Raw genomic sequence first — 20787 nt, 5'->3', positions numbered from 1 at the left:
ATAATTTAGTTGGCTAATTTGAGAATAATTTTGAAAGGTGATGTTAATTGCAGGTTGCTTTTAAATTAAAGTTTTACCATATTTTTCAGGTTCCAAGTGTTTCACAGACATGCCCTAATTGCTTGATCCTGACAACTTTTTAGATTTTTTTTTTAACTTTCCAAGGGGAAAAAAATCATCCTCTAATTTTTATAGGAGGAACCTAAAATAATTGCCCTACTTAGAAATTAAAAAACAGAGTATGAAGCTTGACTTGCAATGAACTTTTAAATGTGGGTTCAACGCAAGCTGTTCTTCGGGTCCTTTTTTCCTTTTGTATCCTCAGTACCAGCCTACTGCCCAAGCACCATGGGCCTTTGAAAATATTTGAGTATGTCGTGTGGAAATGTGTTATTAGGAAAGGATAGCTATCGCTAATTAAATATATATGCTATATATTCACACACACACACATCTGCTGTTGCAGCCATGGGAAGAAAATAAACCCATTTCATGGAAAAGTCCACTGACACTCCAGAGTTTCCCTGGCTTTTCTCCAAACTTGGAGATAGGAAGGAAGAATTCAGACCTGGTTTTCTTTTTCTTTTTTGCCAGTCCTGGGGCTTGAACTCAGGGCCTGGGCACTGCCCCTGAGCTTCTTTTGCTCAAGGTTAACACTCTACCACTTGAGCCACAGTGCCACTTCTGGCCTTTTCTGTGTATGTGGTACTGAGGAATCGAACCCAGGGCTTCATGCATGCTAGGCAAGCACTCTACCACTGAGCCACATTCCCAGCCCAGACCTGGTTTTCTTGTCCCCAGAACTTGGGTGCTTCCTGTGGGCACCAGCATGCAGCCATTGCAAAGGAGAGATTTGGGGATGATCATTGAAAATGATAGAAACACAGTGTCTTTAAAGAGAAATCAAAGATTCTGTTAAAAACCCCAGGGAAACTATTTGTGAAAACAGTAAGAACTTTACACTCCTGATGGGTTTTGACAGAATCATTATTGTGAATTTTACCTCATTGAATACAGGGTATTTTTGGACTCCTGTAGGGATTCTTGAGGGCCTTCCCACCTCCACTGCCCCCCCTTCCCCCCGTCCCCCATATGTTATTTGCAAACAGATCCTTTCAAGTCTTGCTTTTAAACCGTGTCAGGTGAGACTAGAACAACATTTGGTCCAGGATTGATTTTTTTCCCCCTACTTTTGAGGCAAAAATCTTCAGAGAACTCCACCTAATACCCCATAAATTAAAAGATTTTCCAACTCTAGCTGATTCCCCGTCCCGTGTGAGCTCTTTGGATTGCTTCCTTAAATCCTCTCAGGAGGTTTTGCCCAGCCTACCTGCCCCCAGCTCTGACGAGGGCTCAGCAATCGTCTGCATTCCCTGTCCACATAGCCCTCTCCTCTTGTGTTCTGCCCTGCCTGCCTTTGTCACGTCAGCCTGGAAACTGCAGGAAGTAAGTAACCCGGGCAGTGGTAGGACTTGCCTGCGCCCTTTCCTGTCCTTACTCGGGATTTGTGTTGTGCCTCCTGATGCGATGTCTTGAAAACTGTAATCCTCTAGCGGGTTTAGTTCTTCCGTTGTTTCAGGCAGGAGAGTGACTCTGATCCTGCCGCTCTGTTCCACCACTGTTACTAAATAGCTCCTGGGTCTCAGGAGCTGGAGGTGTGAGCTTGCACATCGACTTGGTGTTTGGTTTGGGTTTGGGTTTTGAGACAGGCTGGCCTCAACTTCACCATCCTCCTGCCTCAGCCTCCCAAGGGCTGGGATTACAGGACTACCCTATACCTGCCCTCACTTCTTTTTTCTTTCCTGCCAGGCTCAGGGCTTCAAGCTTGCCCGCTCTCAACTTGCTCGCTTGGCTGGCACTATCCCTTGAGCCAGGCCTCTAGCACAGCTTTGTTTTTGCTGGTTATTTTGGAGGTAGACTCTCTGTCCACATTGTCTTGGAGCTGTCCTCCTCTAGATTTCAGGCTCCTACAGTAAAGTAAGCAAGGATTACAAGGGGAGCCACTGGCACCAGGCTCGGCCTCACCGTCTTAAAATAGGGTTGTGTATGTCCATGTTTCTCTTTATGACAGGTCTGTTCTGAGAAATGCATCACGACACAACTTTTTTAGTTACGCAGACGTTAAGTGTATATATTTGTACAAACTAAGAAAGGCTGCCCTGTCACTGGGCGGTGCATTGGTGACTAAAACGTGTTTCCTCAGCCAGGACTGTGTTAGTGGAGCCAGGTTCCCAGGCCACGGTTGAGCAAACAGTGCTTCATGCTTCCCAGGCCAGACCCAAAGCATCGGTCCCTGGAGAGGCTCTCGCGAGACATCCCCGGGTCTGAAGGAAGGAGAGCGGGGATAGCTGACACGGTGTGTCCTTACACTGTGGCACAGTTTATATTTCCATGGACCTCTTCCCCCAACCCAGACACATGGCCAAGGCTGGGCTAGGTTAAGTGGCCCACCACAGGTTGACACGGGAAGCAGGGAATGAGTTCCAAACCCTGGTCATCTTCAAGCCAGGCGACCTCCAGCTGTGCCCAGTAGGTGAATCTTCAACCGTTATTTCACAGCACTGATACTGGGGCTTGAAGTCAGGGCCTCTGGTTAATGGGAGGTAAGAGTCTCCTAGATTTGCACCTGTGGGGCTGGCTTTGTACCATAATCCTCAGATCTCAGCCTCCTGAGTAGCTAGGATTCCACTGGCTTTCAATCATATCTTTTACGTGGTAGTGACATCTACCAAATGCTCAGATGTCACATACGTGTCGTGTGAGGGGCTGGCCAGGGGTGTGGGCAGGGCTGACCCCGGCCATGGTAGAAGCTTCAGGAGCAGGGCCTGGCATCTGTGGCCCAGTGCTGCAGCAGTGGCTTCTGTGACAGCCGGGGTCCCGTGGTGGTGAGGATGGGTTGGCGTGTAAGCATGAGTTGTCACGGGACGGTCCACGCCCAGATGCAGTATTTTGCTTGGGGCCATGTGGAGCCAGATTGCATGGTGTATGCACTGCAGACTACGCAGGCATTTGAGGGAAAGCCTTCTACGTGACCTTACAACACTTCCATTCCTCTGACAAAAATCGTCACTTGTTCCAAATACCAATTTATAAAGACCCGTTTCTGCCCGGGTGCCATCTCTGCGCTCTGTTCTGTGGAGCACATAGCTTGTCTGCATAACTCGATTTAAGGTGGAATGTATCTGGATAAACTGTGAAGATTTTTTTCCCCAGCTGTAGTGCTTTAAGGAGATTAAGGAAGTCACAGTTTTAAAACGAGCCCATGATAGAATTCATTCATCCTCCCCCCACCCCCATGTGCCAGGCGACGGTGCCAGGCTGTGGAGATGGCCAGGGGCTCCGCTGGGACAGGGCGCCGCATCAGCTCTGACAATGCTAGGGTGTGAGCGTTGCTCAGTCCCGGGAGAGGCCAGCAGGAGGCGCTGCTGCGTAGTCTCGGTGGCTTTGTAGGGTTTATTAGTCTGGGAAATCTTGGGTGATGCTGGGGATTGAACACAGGGCTTTGGGCTTGCTAGGTAGGTGCTCTACCACTTGAGTCACACCACCAACTCTTCTTTCATTTATGCCCGAGCCAGCCCGGACTTGGGTTCTCTTATTTATGCTTCCCACACAGTTGGGATGGCAGGACACAGCCCTATGTTCAGCCTTTGGTTGGTTGAGATGGGGTCTTGAGAACGTTCTGCCTGGGCTGGCCTCCCAGTCTCAGTCTCCTTTTGCTTTTAGTTGGTTTTTGAGATGGGGTCCTGAGCTCACTTTGCCCTGCCTGGGCTGGCCTTGAATCAGGGTCCTCCTGCCTCTGCTTCCCCAGCAGCTGAGATCACAGGCACGTACTTTCACACCTAGGCTCAGACTTTTGAGATAGGATCTCACTAATTTGCCTGAGCAGGCCTCAAATTGTGATCCTCCTGTCTCTGCCTCCCAATTAGCTGAGACTGCAGGAGCTGTAATGGTAGGGGCTGAGATTGCAGGGGTATGGCACCATACCCAGACCAGTCTGAGAAACCTGCAAGGAGAAGCATCCTCAGAGGTGCCTGGATTGATCATTTCAAAGACAAAGAACTTGCTCCTCGGGGGCATGAAAGATGTTTTGCATACAGCGTATTCCGTGTTAACTCCAAGAGCTAGGTTTGAAGACCTGGGTGCTCTTGGGGTCAGTGTTTTTTTGTAGGGCCTTGTGGGAAAGAAGGAATCACACCTCATGCTTTGGTACAAGAGGTCTGTTTTTGTAGATTTTAAAGGGAAAAGAAATTCCCATGTGTGTCTTTGCTCTTAGGAGCGGGGAAGGTCTGTGGCTTTTCACTCTTAGATTGTTTTTATTATTGCTCCTAGCACTCTGCATTTCTGTGGGAAAAGCCAAAAGGCACTGAAAGTTCAGCTGGCTGGATCTCTGTACCGCAGGTTCATGTGATTTTTGTTGTTCCGTCTGCTGTTTTGTTGTGAATTGATGGTTGAATAAATAGAGGTTGATCAAATTCAGTTGTATTTCCCTGAGAGGAGATTACTCTGGGTGGTTTGGTTCCCTATTGGGTATAATCTATTTTTCCCTTTTTGATGTCACAATGCCTACAGGCATTAACTGGGAGTTGCAGAAGGCTGATAGTGTACTTTTATCATTTTTCTTATCCCAGTACCCAACTACTTATGTAAAGATGGGCTCCCTGCATCCACTCTAGTTACCACGTGGTGGGATTGGTGTAGGGGCCGTAGACTAAATGCTTCTCTCCATTTACCACTTCTACAAAATCACTTTACCTGATGGGCACTGGTGGCTGAGATCTGGAGGGTCAAGGTTTGAAGTCAGCCTCGGAAGAACAGTTCTCAAGATCTTATTTCCAAGATAACCAGCAAAAAGTCAGGCTGGAGGCATTGCTCAGGTGGTAGAGTACCAGCCAGCAAACTTGAGGCCCTGAGAGCTGGGAGTTCACACCGCCCCACAAAAGTTCTCTAGAATCTTCAAGAATTGAAGTCGGACAACGTGGATGGATGGATGGATGGATGGATGGGTGGGTGGATGGATGGATGGATGGATGGATGGATGGATGGTGCCAGTCCTGGAGCTTGAACTCAGGGCCTGAGTTCTGTCTCTGAGCTTTTTGGTGGTTAATACGAGATGAGTCTCATGGGCTTCCCTGCCTAGGCTGGCTTCCAACTATGATCTTCACATCTTGGCCTTCTGAGTTGCTAGGATTACAGGCATGAGCCATGAGAGCCTGGCCTGTTTCTGTTTTTAACTGGAAGCCTTCAAGATCATTGGGAAGATCAAGTTCATTGGGAACTCTCTGCTAGGGCTGACCCCATCCTCACATTCCCTGCCCATAGATGGTCCCGAGGTTCAGCGGAGGGCCGGGAGTTAAAGGGACTGGACCGCACCCCCGGCAGGCTACCTTGTGTCTGGAATTCACGATGCCTCGTTGTTGACTTTTCCTCCACCCTGATTATGGCTGGAACCTGACCCCTTTCCATCTTTCTGTGGCTATGGGGTGTTTTCTGTTATTTGCTGAACCAGAGCCTTTCTTTGCCCCACTCTAGCAGGTCTATAACATTTGTTCTCCTGTATCTGCATCTTTGCCACAGGTCTTCTATTGCATTTCTTCTCGGCAGTCTTGTTCTGCAGTTCTAAATATCTCTGCTTGATCTCTCCAACCGTTCATTTGGGGCTCAGCTGTGGTCATATAGTTTTTAAACTAACTGTTGGATTTTTACATTCACAAAGCACACTTTTGGCTCTGAGGCCCTCCTTCAGGGTTATTACAAATAATCATTATTTTGGTTCAGACTATTGATCGCCTTCAACAGTTTTGTTCCTCTAAACCCAGGCTGGGTGGGTTGGTTCTTTTTTTTTTTAAGTGTATATTGTACAAAACAATGGGTTTCATTATTATGTTTTCATACATGCATCCTTCATCACAGTAGCCTGGTGAGTGTGCGTTTGAGTTCTTCTAACTCCTGGCCCTCTTCACCATTGAGCCTTGGTGTCATCCACAGACACTGAATGAGACGGGATCAGCCCTCGGGATTCCCGACGCACCTGATCTTCCTCAGTACACCTTTCAAGGTGTTCAAATTGTGTCCGGTCTGGGAACGTTGATATTATTAAGAGCTTCACTTTTGATTTGTAATAAAGTTTACAACTTAATTTTTTTAAAGTCCAATGAACTATACCTGTTAAAGATCTTAAATTTTTTGAAGTTATACTTGGAAGCGCTGGTGGCTCATACCTGTAATCCTAGCTAATAATCAAGGATTAGCCTTGTGCAAAAGCAGCTCAGGGACAGTGCCCAGGCCTGAGTTCAAGCCCAAGGACGAGTACACACACACACACACACACACACACACACACACACACACACACACACACACACACACACACGGGAGCGGGTGGCTCACGCCTATAATCCTACCTACTCAGGAGGCTGAGATCTGAGGATTGCAGTTCAAAGCCAGCCTGGGCAGAAAAACGTCCCCATGAGCTATCTCCAGTTATCCATTCAAAAAACTGGAAGTGGAGCTGTGGTTCAATTGGTTGAGCACTAGCCTTGAGCACACAGAGGCTCGGGGACAATACGCAAGCCCTGAGTTCAAGCTCAAGTTATATATGTCATTCCAGCCCTGTGAGTGGTCAGCCCACCAGGTCCTCCTCCCCTTTGTTCAAAGACTATATTTAGGACTTGGACCAACAAATGTGTGCATGTCATTGCTGACATGCGTGGTAAGTAGCAGTGGCTGGTTATTGGCGGGTCTCCCTGGAGACAGGACGGCCCTGTGGCTGCTGGGGTGCCCCGCCCACCGCGGCCCCGCCCACCGCCCTGGGCCACGCCTCTGCAGCCCACCTTCGCCCTGGAAGGCAGGGGTGGGGGGTCCAGCGATGGAATGGAACGCCCGGAGTAACCCTTGGCAGCCAGCGGTTGCCCAGCAAACATTTTTCTTTCCCAGCTTATTTGTAAGAGGGTCCGCGTGTCACTGGCGCTTTGTTAACGTGAGCTGCCTCCATGCCCCGCGCATGGTCTCTCTGTTTTTCACCCTTGCGTTGTGGTTATCACCAGTTTGCATCGGTGGAACTGGGGAGAGTTAGCGTCTGGTTCGCCACTGCTGCTGTCATGGGGTACGTCCACCGTGGCGGCTTCACGCACTTAGCTTGCAGGTCTGGGCATCACACTGGTCTGAAGGGGGGGGGGGACGCTAACCTTTATGTACGGGTGGGGCTGCGTTCCTTCTGTAGGCTCTGGGGAGAATCTCCGTCCTGCAGCGGCGTCTGCAGCCAGTAGGCTGCCCACATTGCTGTCCTGACTTCCTCCTCCTCTTATAAGGACCTTGGGATTTTCTGAGCCCACTTAGCTGATCTAGGACAGACTCGTCTCCAGATCCCTGAGCACATCTGCAGAGGCCGTTTGCCATGGAAGAGCATCCATGTGCTCCAGCTGTTGGCTGTGGACATCTCTGGAGGATGCTGTTCTGCCTGCTGACACCTTGATCATCCCAGAACCTCTCTGCTGGTCCCTAGATCCTCTCACATCTCAATGTGCCAATCTGCCATTATATGTATCCCGAAGTTGCTCCTGTTTTTGATGTACTCCAAATTTTGATGTTTCAGAAATTAAGTTCCAGGTTTTTTACTAGTCTATGTAAATGTAATTGCTTTTCCCTTATCAATCTTGCTTATGCAAGCTTCTTAAAATTAATGTATTAGTTCTAGTAAAAATCAGTTAGATTTTTCCACATAATCATAATGTCTGATTAGAGACAGCTTTGCTTCTCCCTTTGCAGTCTTGAGTGCTTTTTATCTCTGGTCTGATTGCAGTGGTTAAGAACCCCAGTAACAACACTGAATAGAAGGGGCAAGAGTGGACACCTTGTTTTTCTTCTGTACGGAGGGAGAAAGCTTTCACTGTGTGAGGTCACGTTAACCGTGGCCGCCTCCATAGAAGCGCCACAGCTCTTCTGCAGTCAGGAATGAAGGCTGGATTTTGCCAGGTGCTTGTTCTAGTTTTTCATAAGTTAAGATGGTACTTTGTGTATGTGTATGCGCATGTGCACGCTCGTATGCATGTTATTGGCTTGAACTCAGAGCCTGGGCACTGTCCCTTAGCTTTTCCCTCAAGGCTGGTGCTCCACACTTGAGCCACACTTCCACCTCTGGTTCTTTGGTAGTTAATTGTAGATAAGAGCTCTTTTCATGGACTTTTCTGCCAGTTTTGAACCACAGTCCTCAGACTTCAGCCTCCTGAGTAGCTAGGATTATGGGCAGACGTGAGCAACTAGCACCGAGATTGCTTCCACTGTTTCTCAAATAGGGTTTCACTTTTTGCCTGGGCCCACCTAGACCACAATCCTCCAATGTAGGCTCGGATGACAGAAGCGCTACCACATCCAGTTATTAGTTGAGACCCCTGGGGGCTTGTGAACTTTATTTTTAACCAGGATAACCTCAAACTGAGATCCTCAGGTTCTCAGCCTCCTGACTAGCGAGGATTACAGATATGCACCACCATGCCTGGCTTCTCTTGTTTGTGAATCTTGTTTCAAAATGTTAGACTTATGCTTTTTGAAAGCCTAGCTGATAGCTCCTATGTGTGTAAGAGGAGACACTTCTCTGTAAGGCAGTGATTACAGGTTCAATAGGAAAGATCAAGATAGAAAGACTAACAAGCACTTGGTTAGTAGGATTGTATTTTCACTAGTACAGAGATGTACTGGTTTGGCTTGCTGTTGTTTTGTTGTTTTGTTTTTAAACCTATTCCTCTCTCCTCCAAGGTTTTTGATTCCAATGAAGAATCTGGGTGCCTCGTTCTCACCATCGTCATATCCGGTCACTTCTTCATTTCCCAAGGAGAGACTCTACTGGTATGTACTTTGATATGCAGGGTTTGCGTGGGTCCTGGGCTTGAACTCAGGGCCTTATGTTCTCACTTGTCTTTTCTGTTCAAGGCTGACGCTCTACCATTTGAGCTATACCTCCACTTTCAGCTTTTTGCTGGTTAATTGGGGATTAGAGTTTCCTGCCCCAGCTGGCTCTGAACTACAGTCCTCAGATCTCAGCCTCTTGAGTAGCTAGGGTTACAGGGATGAGCCACTGGGGCCTGGCTGCTTTTCTTCTTTTTGAATAAGGTCTCATTTTTTTTTTTTTTTGCCCAGACTGGTGTGGACTGTGATCTTTCCATGTCTTCTTCCTGTGTAGCTGGGATGGCAAGCATGTGCCACCATGCCCAGCTTGTTATTTGGAGTCTTGCAAACTTTTACCTGGGCTGGCTTTGAACTTTGATCCTTCCAATCTCCAGTCTCTGAGTAGCTATTAGAGGCATGAGCCATCACATCCAGTGTGATTTTTTTAAAATATATTTTTAGTGTCTTGATAAATAGACCGAGTTTAAATTTTTGAAGTCTATTTTTTCTCTTCTACTTCATACTTTTTGACTGCTGTTTAATAAACTGATGCCTGCTCCAAGATTGCAGAGATAATTTTGTTTCCCTCTCAAAGTTTTATGCAGTTGTAGCATCTATATTTAGACATATGATCTTACTATTTATTGTTTTTATTATTTTGCATAGAATCCTTTCTTCCCTCAATTAAAAGAATCCAGTATTCATAATCATCATATTTAGGGAATGTGATCATAGGTCTTGGGGGATTTGCTTCTTCCGTGTTGTGGGGCAGTTGGGAGCATAGGACTGGGATTGAACTTGGCCTTGGCCTTGATGAGCAGCCTCTCCACCACCTTAAGCTGTGCTCCAAGCCCCTTGGCTTTAGTTTGTTCTTCAGACGAGGTCTGGTGCTTCTGTTTGCATTGTTCTCTGACTTGTGATCTTCCAACCTCTACCTCCCAAGTAGCTGGGATTATAGGCATCTACCACCATACCTGGCTGACATCATTTATTTTAAATATATGGTGAAAGTTAAAGGATTTGGGTTTTCTTTTTTGGCATGTGGGCATTAATTGATCCAGCCCCTTTAGTTGGACGGTTTTCCTCGTTGTATTGATTACCCTGGCTCGTCTATTGCAAGCTCACTGGCTAAGTCTCTGTTGTTTTGTTTTGTTTTGTTTTTGTTTTTGTTTTTTTTGGGGTCCGGTCGTGGGGCCTGAACTCTGGGCCTGGGCGCTGTCCTTCAGCTCTTCAGCTCAAGGCTAGCGCTCTACCACTTGAGCCATAGCGCCACTTCCGGCTTTTTCTTTGTGCTTATGTGGTGCTGAGGAATCGAACCCAGGGCCTCAGGTATGCAAGGCAAGCGCTCTACCACTGAGCCACCTTCCCAGCCCTCTGTTGTTTTTTTTCTGCACTCATTTCTAGCCTCCCTTGAATAGCACTGTCTGGATTATGTTTGCTTGGTTGTAAATTTTGAAATCCATAGCGTAAATTCTGGACTGTTCCCGCCCAGAGTTGTTAGGGCTCTTCCAGGCTGTTTGTGTTTCCACGTAAATGTCAGGATGACAGCTGTTTGTTGTTGAGATCGGGCTGCTCTGAAGTTGTCATCAATTTGGGGCCTAGGCTGCCTGCTGTAGTGTCTTCCATGCTGTGAGCGTTTTACACGCTTTTTCTCTCCCTCCCCTCCACCCCCAGCAAGTCTTGCATGTCCTTAGCTAAATCTGTCCACAGATACTTTTTTTTTTTTTGCTGTTGTAAGGAATTCTGAAATTTGAATATCTAATAGATTCCTCTAATGTGTAGACCCGTGAGGTCAGTATTTTAGAGGTCACTCGGATCTTGTGATCTCACTAAGCTCGTTTCTGTTGCTTGAATGTCAACTCCTTAAGGTTTCTCTGCATAGATGGCCCCTTATCCGTGAGGGAAGTTGACGCTCCTTCCTTCCCAGCTGTGCCAGCGGAGCCCGCCCCCTCCCTCCAGAGCCTCTGGCTGAGACATCCTCTATCTGATGCCTAGCAATGCCCACAGGGGGCATCCCGGCTCGGTCCAGGCTTGGGGAGGAAGCACTCAGTCAGCACCGTTAAGTAAATGCTCGCAGAGATGACGTCTTTGTGGATAGGACGAGATCGAGGAAGTTGCTTCTATTGCTAGGCGTGCGTTCTCCTCTCCCTTTGAGACTGCTTTCAGATGAAAATGGTATGTACTGTAAATGTGTGTATGTGAATGTATGTGCTGTGCATGATGTGTGTGTGTGCACGGTATTCCGGTCACTGGGTGTGTCCTTGAGGGGGTAGTGGGTCACGGGCCTCCTCTTGTCCTCGCACTCTGCTTCCTGACCATAAGAGGCATGGCTTCCTCCTCCAGCACCCGCCCCACCTCGTGTCCTCCCCCCGAGCAGGCCAGGCGCATGCGCAGGGGGAGCCGCACCTCTGGGAGCCAAGTGAGCCTTTCTCTCCCTGAGCTGATGGCGGCCGCACAGCGTGGCCCTTGGCCTGGGCTGGGGACCGAGCAGATACTTGGCCCGTTTTAAACCGGGTCGGGTCGGTGTTGGCTATTGAATGTGAGTTCCTCATTCATTTCACATATTATTAACCTCCTGTCACACTTACGGTTTGCAAATATTTCCTTCCATTGTATGCGCTGTCTTTTCATTTTGTTGATTGTTTCCTTTGCTACGGTTCACTGAGTTTTTAATCAGGACCAGTTCAATTTTTGTTGAATGCTTTTCTGTCTCCAGAGGTTCTTTTTTCTTTTTTAGTTCTGTTTAGTCCTGTTAAAATAAAAATTTTAAATATTCAGTAAGGTTGATTCGGGAAGAATCAACCTTTGTTGTAAAAGTATGAAGTTTAAAAGTAAAAAGACTTTTAAAAGTAGGCGCATGTGTGAGTGTGATAAAAAATACAAATACATGTTTAAAAGATATTTTTCTGCCTACAGCACTTTGTCAGTTTGTATAATTTTTTTTTTTTTTTTTTTTTGGTCCATGGGGCTTGAACTCTGGGCCTGGGCGCTGTCCCTGAGCTCTTCAGCTCAAGGCGAGAGCTCTACCACTTGAGCCACAGCACCACTTCCAGAGTCTCATGGACTTTCCTGCTCGGGCTGGCTTTGAACCATGATCCTCAGATCTCAGCCTCCTGAGTAGCTAGGATGACAGATGTGAGCCACGGGTGCCCAGCTTGTATAATTTCTTCAGAGTATTTTCTGAAATCCATAAAACTCACATCTAGAAGAGCAAGCAATGGCTTCTATGACTTGTCAACGGCAACTTTACGTTGCTATCACAGTCACATGCCCTCTCTCCTCAAGTGCCCTGGGATGGAGTGTATCTTGAGAGTTTTCTAAGAAAAGGTGGGGAGAGGGCCGCTCGCTCACTGTTCAGAGTTTTAGCCCGTTCAGTGTCTGTATGGAATCCAGTTGTTGGCATGGATTAAAATGTGCTAAATTCATTCTGAGTTTTTATGGCGGCTACACCCCCTCTTCACCCCCAGAGTCACTTCTCTCAGGGAAATGGATGGCTAGGACCCAATAAGAGCTCTGTGGGTATCCCGCAGGCCAGGGGGGCTGCAGGCTCTCTGTGTGCTCCTGAGCAGCGTGTGAACTTCATCAGCTCCGCAGGGCTCAGCCTCACCGCGTTCCTGCGCCGTCAGTGCAGGCGGCCTGCGCGGGGCTTACCAGCACCCGCTTCCATGCATTCGTCTGTTGAGTCTCTGCCTATACCTGGGGATACACTGTGGGGAGGCGCAGTGCAGATGCCCCCCGGCCTGCTGTGTCCTTCGTGTCCAGCCCCTGCTCCAGAGTGGCCATGGCTGACATCACGGCCCACCTCCACTCTGTGTGGACATGGCTCCGCTGGCTCTCCTCTTCCACTCTTGGCAGTCTGAATATCCCCCTCCCCCCCACCAATTTGGGGCTTTTTATCTTTTTTTCTAATTGTAGTAAACACATAGAATTGACTATCTTAATCTAAGTTTTGTGACGCAGTCCTGGGGTTTGGACTTAGAGCCTGGGTACTGCCCCTGAGTTGGTTTTTTTGTTTTTGCTCAAGGCTTGAATCACAGCTCCACTTCGGAAGTGTTGGTGGGGAACTGGAGATGAGTCTCACCGACTCTCCTGCCTGAGCTGGCGTTGAATTGTGATCCTCACATGCAGCCTCCTGAGGAGCCAGGATTACAGGCATGAGCACCAGTGCCCGGCCAGCGTTTGTCTTTTGGAGATGGGTTCACTTCACTAAAACGCATCCAGGTTGTGTCCTGTGGGGCTAAGTAACAGTCTATTGTATTTATTTATTTATTTATTTTTATTTTTTTATTTTTTTTGTCGGTCGTGGGGCTTGAACTCTGAGCCTGGGCGCTGTCCCTCAGCTCTTCAGCTCAAGGCTAGCGCTCTACTACTTGAGCTACAGCGCCACTTCCGGTTTTCTGGTGGTTTATTGGAGATAGGAGTCTCACGGTCTCTCCTGCCCGGGCTGGCTTTGAACCTCGATCCTCAGATCTCAGCCTCCTGAGTAGCTAGGATTACAGGCGTGAGCCACCAGTGCCCGGCTGTATTTATATACTATATGTTGTTTGCTCCTGTCAATGGACTGAACATCAGTATATGGGTATCTCTGGAAGTCTGCTGTTTTGGGTCTCTGCCCATAAGTAGAAAGGCTGGATCATATGGTAATTGTATTTTCAATATTTTTTGAGGCACTTCCATATTGTTTTACCCACCATTGTACATTCCTTCGAACAACGTACCAGATTCCAGTCTCCACACATGCTTTCCAGTGCTTGCTCTTTTCCGTCCCCTCTGGGAGAGGGGCTCGTGGCTCAGTGGCGTGTGTGGCGGCTGTGGCAGGGTGCAGCAATTGTGAGGCTTTGATCCCCAGCGCCGCAGCTCCTCCCCTCCCCTCCCCTCCCGCGGTGGACGCAGGATGGGTCCATGTGGCTTTGGTGTGCAGTTTCTACCTGCCATGAGCTGAATGGTGTGAACGCTCCCCCTCGCTGCAGCTCCCCTGTGTGCATGGCCACACAGTGATCCCTGCCACTGCTGAAGCTACATGCGGCCGAGCACCGTGCGCCCTTGCTGCTCTGGCGCGCCGTTCATTCTGCGCGTATCCCAGGCCGCCGGGACCGCTCTGAGCGCTCACGTTCTGTCCCCGCAGCCGTCCTGACTGCATCTCCAGCGCTGTCAAGATGCCCGGATGGGGGCAGTTCCCACACCCCGCCACTCCCGCCGCTCCCGTGGGCTTCAGTGGGTTCTCACCCAGCAGCACTGTCTTCACCTAAGTACAGTTCTGCCTGACACCCGGAGGTCAGGCGCAGGCCCGGCGCATCCTGGGAAGGATGGACGGGCTCCCGGGATGGTTTGGCTTTAGATGCCTTTGTTTTCACACCCCGTGCAAATATTCTTCCAGAAGAACTGTCTGTGTGTTTACCGAAGTGTTACATCCCTATGCATGTGAGCCTTGTAACTGTCACAAACTAACGTTCATCTGGTCCTTAAAATGTCCAATCCACTCGCAACTGTGTGGGGTGGGAGAGGGGGGGACCTCTGACTTGGCCTGTGTTCACTTTTCTTGCTCAGCACTCTACCGCTTGAGCCACACCTCCAGCCTGGCTTTTTGCTGGTTAACTGGGGATGGAGTCTCATGGACTTTTCCGCCTGGGCTGGCTTTGAACTGCAGGTCTCATCTTTCTAGTATTACAAGCGCGAGCCACCACCATCTGGCAGCATAAACTTCTTTTTGGTCAGTCATGGGGCTTCAGCTGAGGGCCTGCCTCTGAGCTTTTGTGCTCGGCTGGAGCTCTACAACTTGAACCAAAGTCTGCTTCCAGCTTTTGGCTGGTTAATTGGAGTCTTACTGTCTTTCCTTCCTGGGTTGGCTTCAAACCGCACTCCTCAGTTCTCAGCCTCCTTAGTAGCTAGGATTACAAACGTGAGCCACCAGCGCCCAGCTTCATTTCGCTTCCTAGAGTAACGGCCAGTCCTCCACTCAGGACCACATTCTTGGTGTTTCCTTCTTGGTGCTTTCTGTCTTGTCACGTTAGCCATTTTGATAGATGTGCAGTGACACGTGTTTGTGGTTCTCATTCGTATTTTATCAACTGCTGATGAGCACACTGTGGCTTGAATATGGTTCGGGTTCTCCAGAACTCACATTGGAACGAATACAGCCCGGAAGTGGCAGTGCTGAGAGGCAGGGCCTCATTTGGGGCCCGGGCGGGGCCTGGTGGGGGGATTAACGTGCGTTGCTACAGGAGAGGTTCTCTAGTTCTTGCGCGTGTCGGCCATTCTTGCTTGTCTGCACACCAGGTTTCTGGTTTCTGTCATGAGTTAACCAGCAGAGTCCCCAACAAAAGCCGCGAGAGCCAGTGTCACGCTCACAGACTTCCCTGCCTTGAGTCCTGGGCCAAAGCAGCCCTCGGCTCTAAGTCACCGTCTTAGCATCTGTTGTGTTCAGACAATATACAGGGAGGACCAAGGCCCTTGCAGCGAGTACTCAGCTCAGCACCTGCTCTCCTGAGCAGCCTGTGAAAACCGACTCATTTTCACCACGCTTTCATGTAGCTTTTACTGCAATTAGGATTTTTTTTTCCTCCCTCTCTTCCTGTTTTTCTTCATTCTTCTACATCATCATCCTTTTTCTACTTAGGAACCGTTGACAGCCAGGTCAGCCAGAAAGGGGGATGAATGACTACAGCATACAACTGGCTGGCGGAAAGAGGTGTCCTTCCCATTTATGCTGAGATTTAGACCTTAGATTTACTTATACTTCCTTGAGCGGCAGGACTGGGTTTGAACTCGGGGTCTTGCACTTGTTAGACAGATGCCGTGAGGCAGCCACACTTGCCATTCTTGCACTGATCAGGGCCTTGATTCCTGTAAGCCTGGACTGTAATCCACCCATTTGGGGCTTCCGTTCTTAATGGGATGCCAGGCATGTGCCACCACAGCCAGCTTCTTCCCACTGCAATGGAATCTCACATTGCAGTGGAACTGCTATCCTCCCAATCTCGGTGTCTTGCATGTATGCGCATGCGCGCGGCTGGGATGGTAGGCGTTCGCCACTGTGCCTTGGTATTGAGGAGGAGCCTCACGTGTGTGCCTGAGCGGGCTGTTTTCCTGATGTCAGCCTCCTGAGAAACCAGGAATCCAGGTAGCTGCTGTTGGGTGGTAGGGTGCAGATGTGTCAGTGTTCTGGGTTGGTAGTAGGACAGTGGGTTCTTCAAGAGGGAGCCTCGTATTTTTCTGTAACCCACCAGTTCCCTCTCTCTGGCCACATTTCTTCGTGGTGGTGTTGCCTGAATTTCCCCTGTTCTCTGCCACCTCCTGCTCAGGGAGTCGGCCACTCATTGACGCCTGGCATCTTCCTCCGAGCAGCTCTGGCCTCCGAACCAGGTCTCACCCAAGTCCTCAGCTCATCGTGGGCCTGGCATTCCTGCCTACTTGTCTACTTGTGCTAGTGTTCTCTTCTGGTCTCTGTCTCAGCATTTTAGCTTGGCTCGATGAAGCCTGGGTTCAAACTGTGTTCTTATCTGGGAATCTAAAACATTTAGATTCGGGCTGGGAAGGTGGCTCAGTGGTAGAGTGCTTGCCTTGCATGCATGAGGACCTGGGTTCGATTCCCCAGCACCACATAAGCAAAAAGAAAAAAAGCCAGAAGTGGTGCTGTGGCTCAAGTGGTAGAGCGCTAGCGTTGAGCTGAAGAGCTGAGGGACAGCGCCCAGGCCCAGAGTTCAGGCCCCACGACCGGACACAAAACAAAACAAACAAAAAACATTTAGATTCCTTTTTTTTTTTTCTATTCCCCCTCCCCTTTTTAACTAAAATCCTCGATTCAAAAAGCACACCTTTGCTCATGGTGAAGTAACCGAGTTCAGTTCTGGGGGCATTTCAAGTCTTCATGGTATCTCTATGAGGTGGTGTCTGCTATCAGTGGGCTGACATTTCTAAATATAAATCAAGAACATTTCTGTGGATGTAAATAATTCACTCAGCTCTCTAACTGGGCAGCTGAATGGTGATCTTTGACCGGAGCCTTCCTACCCTGGGATTCTGTGGGGAAGGAGGTCTGTGTCGTTTCCTGACACGGTAATGGCTCTGATAGGAACTCCGCTTATCAGCCTGCTTTGCTTTTAAAACTATAATTATGCATTTGTTCCATTGCATTTCCATTGTGACCTCTCTGTAATTTCTTGACCTTCTTTCATTAGGACTATCTCTTAGCAGTACTTTTTTTTTTTTTTTTTAAAGAGGCTTCTGTTGTGTATTTAGTAAGAAATGTCTTAGGCATGTGAGCCAGCAGTAGTGACCATTTTCACTTTTCCTTTCTGTCCTCCCTAAGGTGAGTCATGACTTTGGATAATACCCCAGTACTCAAGAAGACAGTAATTTAGACACTTAAAAACCTAAGTGCCTTTTTACCCCACTTTTTTTTTTTTTTCATTTCCTAGCATCGTAGCCTAGCAGATTTGGCAGATTTTGTAGATGGGGTCTTTATTTTTAGCTATCCCATTGTGTTTCCTACAGTGTGATTTGGAAGGGAAAATGCCATTGAAACCGAGTCCTCCACGTGGTCCCTGTCCACAGAAGGGACAGCTTAGTGCTCACTGAGCTCTGCTGAATCATGGATGTCAAATGTCGTATATACCAGTCCTCAAAACATTGTTTGGGGGGCTGGGAAGGTGGCTCAGTGGTAGAGCGCTTGCCTTGCATGCATGAGGCCCTGGGTTCGATTCCTCAGCACCACATAAGCAGAAAAAGCTGGAAGTGGTGCTGTGGCTCAAGTGGTAGAGCGCTAGCCTTGAGCTGAAGAGCTGAGGGGCAGCGCCCAGGCCCAGAGTTCAGGCCCCACAACCAGCAAAACAACAAAAAAACAAAAAGTATTGTTTGGTATCCATCATTTAAAAGCTTCTTATTACTTTTACTATAATGAAGTAACTCTTGGAGATATATATATATATATATATATATATATATATATATATATATATATATATATAATCAGATGGCATGAGGTTACTTACTTCATGGTATTCTGCCAGAATTCGGGATTCTTTCTCTTGTGAAGAGGTATAGCAGCTTAGCACTGGTGACTCATACCTGTCATCCTAGCTACTCATGGGGCTGAGATCTGAGGTTTGCTGTTTGAAGCCAGCCCTGGCAGAAAAAGCCCATGAGACTCTTATCTCCAATAAATACTCGAAAAAGCTCAAGCAGTAGAGCACTAGCCTTGAGCAAAAGTAGTTCAAACCCCAGGGCTGGGAGACGAAAAAAAAAATACTCAGAACAGTGCTCAGGCCTTGAATTCAAGCCCTAGGACCAGCACAACAACAAAAAAGTTATAGAACATAAGGTCTTTTTGAGAATGTGTATTTGGAGTAAGATTCCTTCCTTCCTCCCTCCACCCCCAGAGTATCTAGGTTCAATTAGTTATGTTTTTTTTTAATAGGAAATCTTTATTATTATTATTATTGGAGAAAAGCTGTCATTTGTAAAAAAAATTACTATTATTGAAGGGGAAATGACCAAATTTCACTATTATTGTTTGCACTCTATGCTCCAAGCTTTCAGGTAATGAATACTGGTCCTTCGGTAGGGTTTACTGAGGAAGCACAGTTTAGATACTGGAATCAAGGGAAGTATAGTTCCAAGTGACATGATTCAGATGAGCAGCAGGATTGTCAACTTTTTTTTTGGGGGGGGGGGAAGGGGGACCAGTCCTGGGGCTTGAACTCAGGGCCTGGGCACTATCCCTGAGCTGCTTTTGCTCAAGGCTAGCACTTTACCACTAAGCCACCTTCCCAGCCCAGATTGTAACCTTTTGTGATGAACACCTCAGGCTGCAAAAATAGTATTCAGAATTTCCACTTACCATTCCCCCAGCATGAATGGCATCTAGCATGTGGTAGGAGTCTAAACCAGGAGGTGACACTGGCACCAAACCCTGCCCTGGAACATGTGTGTCTCTAGAGCGAGCTCCCAAACTGTGCTCAGGTGTTAAGCAAATGGATTATTAATGCATGGCAACTGTGGCTGGTTGGCTTCCCCAGCCTTTGTATTTGATGGCCTTGACGTCATCGAGCAGCACTGGCCAGAGGCATTCAGCCCTTCTCAGCCCAGCGGCTAGGAGCCTTGTAAAGTGGCACTTGGTTAAGGCCTGGCTACTACCCTCCTCCATGCGTGATCGCTCCTTCTCCCCTTGTAAGCAACAAGCACCTATGAGGATGACAGCCTGTTTCTCCCTTCTCCATTTCCACTGCTGTTCCTGCCTGCCCTGGCTCCTGCTCTAGAGTTTGCCTAGTGAAGGCTTTTCTATTCCTGTCATTCCTCCTATATGTTTAGTAAGCGTTCTGCCGGCTTTCCACCTGCACAGACGTCGTGCGTCACTGTGGACTCCTGTTTCTTCATTGGGCATCCTCCACCTCTGTTACTTGCTCCTTGGCCCCCGCCTTCAGCACTGTGTTGTCAACGATCCACAGTCTCGGCCCCAAGCAACCACCTCGCTTGGTGCCTGGGGAATGGCACGTGCTCACCTGTATGTGGACGATAACAGTTCAAGTGGCTGTGCAGTCATTCGGTTGCTTGATCGCCTCTGGCAGGCGGAGCAGTCTCTTCTGGAAAGACTTGAGAGTGCATTCTTTAACCGTCTGGCTTCCTTTTCCCCTCTGGCTTCTGGAGGCTGGAGGTGACGAGGACCAGGTGTGTGGAGGCCAGAGCCAGAGGGACACCCAAAGGCCACACAAACAGCGGTGCACGCTCCCACGTTTGCCATGTGCACACGTTTTCTGAACCCCCTAGAAGATTACCCAGTCACTCATCTACTTCTTTTCCTATTAAGTTTTGAAACCTTGGTTTCATATAAACCAAATAGATGACTACCTTAAACATGGCTTCTAAAAGCATTCACTGACTTCCTTCTGCACCTTGAGCAGTTTGGTTCTGGAGACACACAGAACCCTCACACTGGGCTTCATCCTCCAGCCACGGGTGACCCGGTGCCCGGCCTTGACCTGGCTTTTCCTATCAACACAGGACCACTGGCTCCTCCATCCCGTGTGCTATACATTTACAGGATCGATTGAGCACAGACGGGTGATTTTAAGTTGGCTCCTCCCCGTCCTCACTCCCCTCTCCCCCCTGCCACTATCTTTGGGGGATAAAGGTTTTATTTCTTCCACAATAACTGGGCAAAAATAGTAGACTCAGCCGCTAAGTAGGTCAGCCTGCCTGCGCACCGAGGGGCGGCAGGTGCTAATGAGGGTTCCTGACTTCAGCATGGCGAGGGGAGCAGTAGAAATAGCAGTGTCTGCACTCAGATCCCGGGAACCAATAAGAGTTCCTGCCTTGGTCTAACGTAGGTAACTGAGGAAGTAGCTTTCACACCATCGGGGGGGGGGGGGGGGGGGAGGTCTTACATGATTTTTAATGAAGATGGCCAAATAAAGCACAGGACCTGCCGGGAGGAGCGCAGAGTGCGGCTGATGGTTCAGTTACTGGATGGAGGCTGCCAGAGGCTCGCTCACTTGAATGCATGGGAAAACCAGTGGACGAACCAAAGCTATTAAGAGGGTCACTGGTTTCAATGACTGAGGATCCCCCAAAAGGGGTCTGAGACAGAACAAGGAGAGACAGGCTCAGGGCGCGAGCTTAGCCCTGTTCTGTTTGCAGCTCTGTCTTTTTCTTGTTTTTCACTGGCGTGGCCACGGGCCCCGTGTCCTCACGCTGCACTCCCGTGGTGGGGAGACCGCTTTGATTCCTTCCATGAGGGACACGTGCTGTGGAAAGCCGTGTGCAACTCCCGTGGAGCCGGGGGCTGTGTTAACTAGCAGAAGTCACTATTTCCTCATCAGCACGCACCTGACCACGGGATAACTCCATCTTTCACGCTGATTGGCAAAGGGCAGCCGGGTAGTTCTCAGTCATCAAGTATCTGTGGCAGTG

The 20787-nt window shown here is 48.6% G+C and overlaps 1 protein-coding gene across 1 annotated transcript in view; it reads left to right on the top strand.

Annotated features, from left to right (window-relative positions):
- The window catches only part of Rec114 (REC114 meiotic recombination protein), a 35060-nt gene that overhangs the window by 4957 nt on the left and 9316 nt on the right, over window positions 1–20787 (top strand). The window contains exon 2 of the mRNA XM_070043378.1: window positions 8752–8841. Within this exon, the coding sequence (XP_069899479.1) occupies window positions 8752–8841 (90 nt within the window). The remainder of the gene's footprint in view (window positions 1–8751; window positions 8842–20787) is intronic.

The sequence above is a fragment of the Dipodomys merriami genome, unplaced genomic scaffold (assembly GCF_024711535.1).
Source record: "Dipodomys merriami isolate MVZ:Mamm:240054 unplaced genomic scaffold, mDipMer1.0.p SCAF_33, whole genome shotgun sequence".
In the NCBI taxonomy this organism is placed as follows: domain Eukaryota; kingdom Metazoa; phylum Chordata; class Mammalia; order Rodentia; family Heteromyidae; genus Dipodomys; species Dipodomys merriami.
The sequence above is the reverse complement of the archived record's forward strand: the minus strand, read 5'-3'. Positions and strand labels throughout refer to the sequence as shown.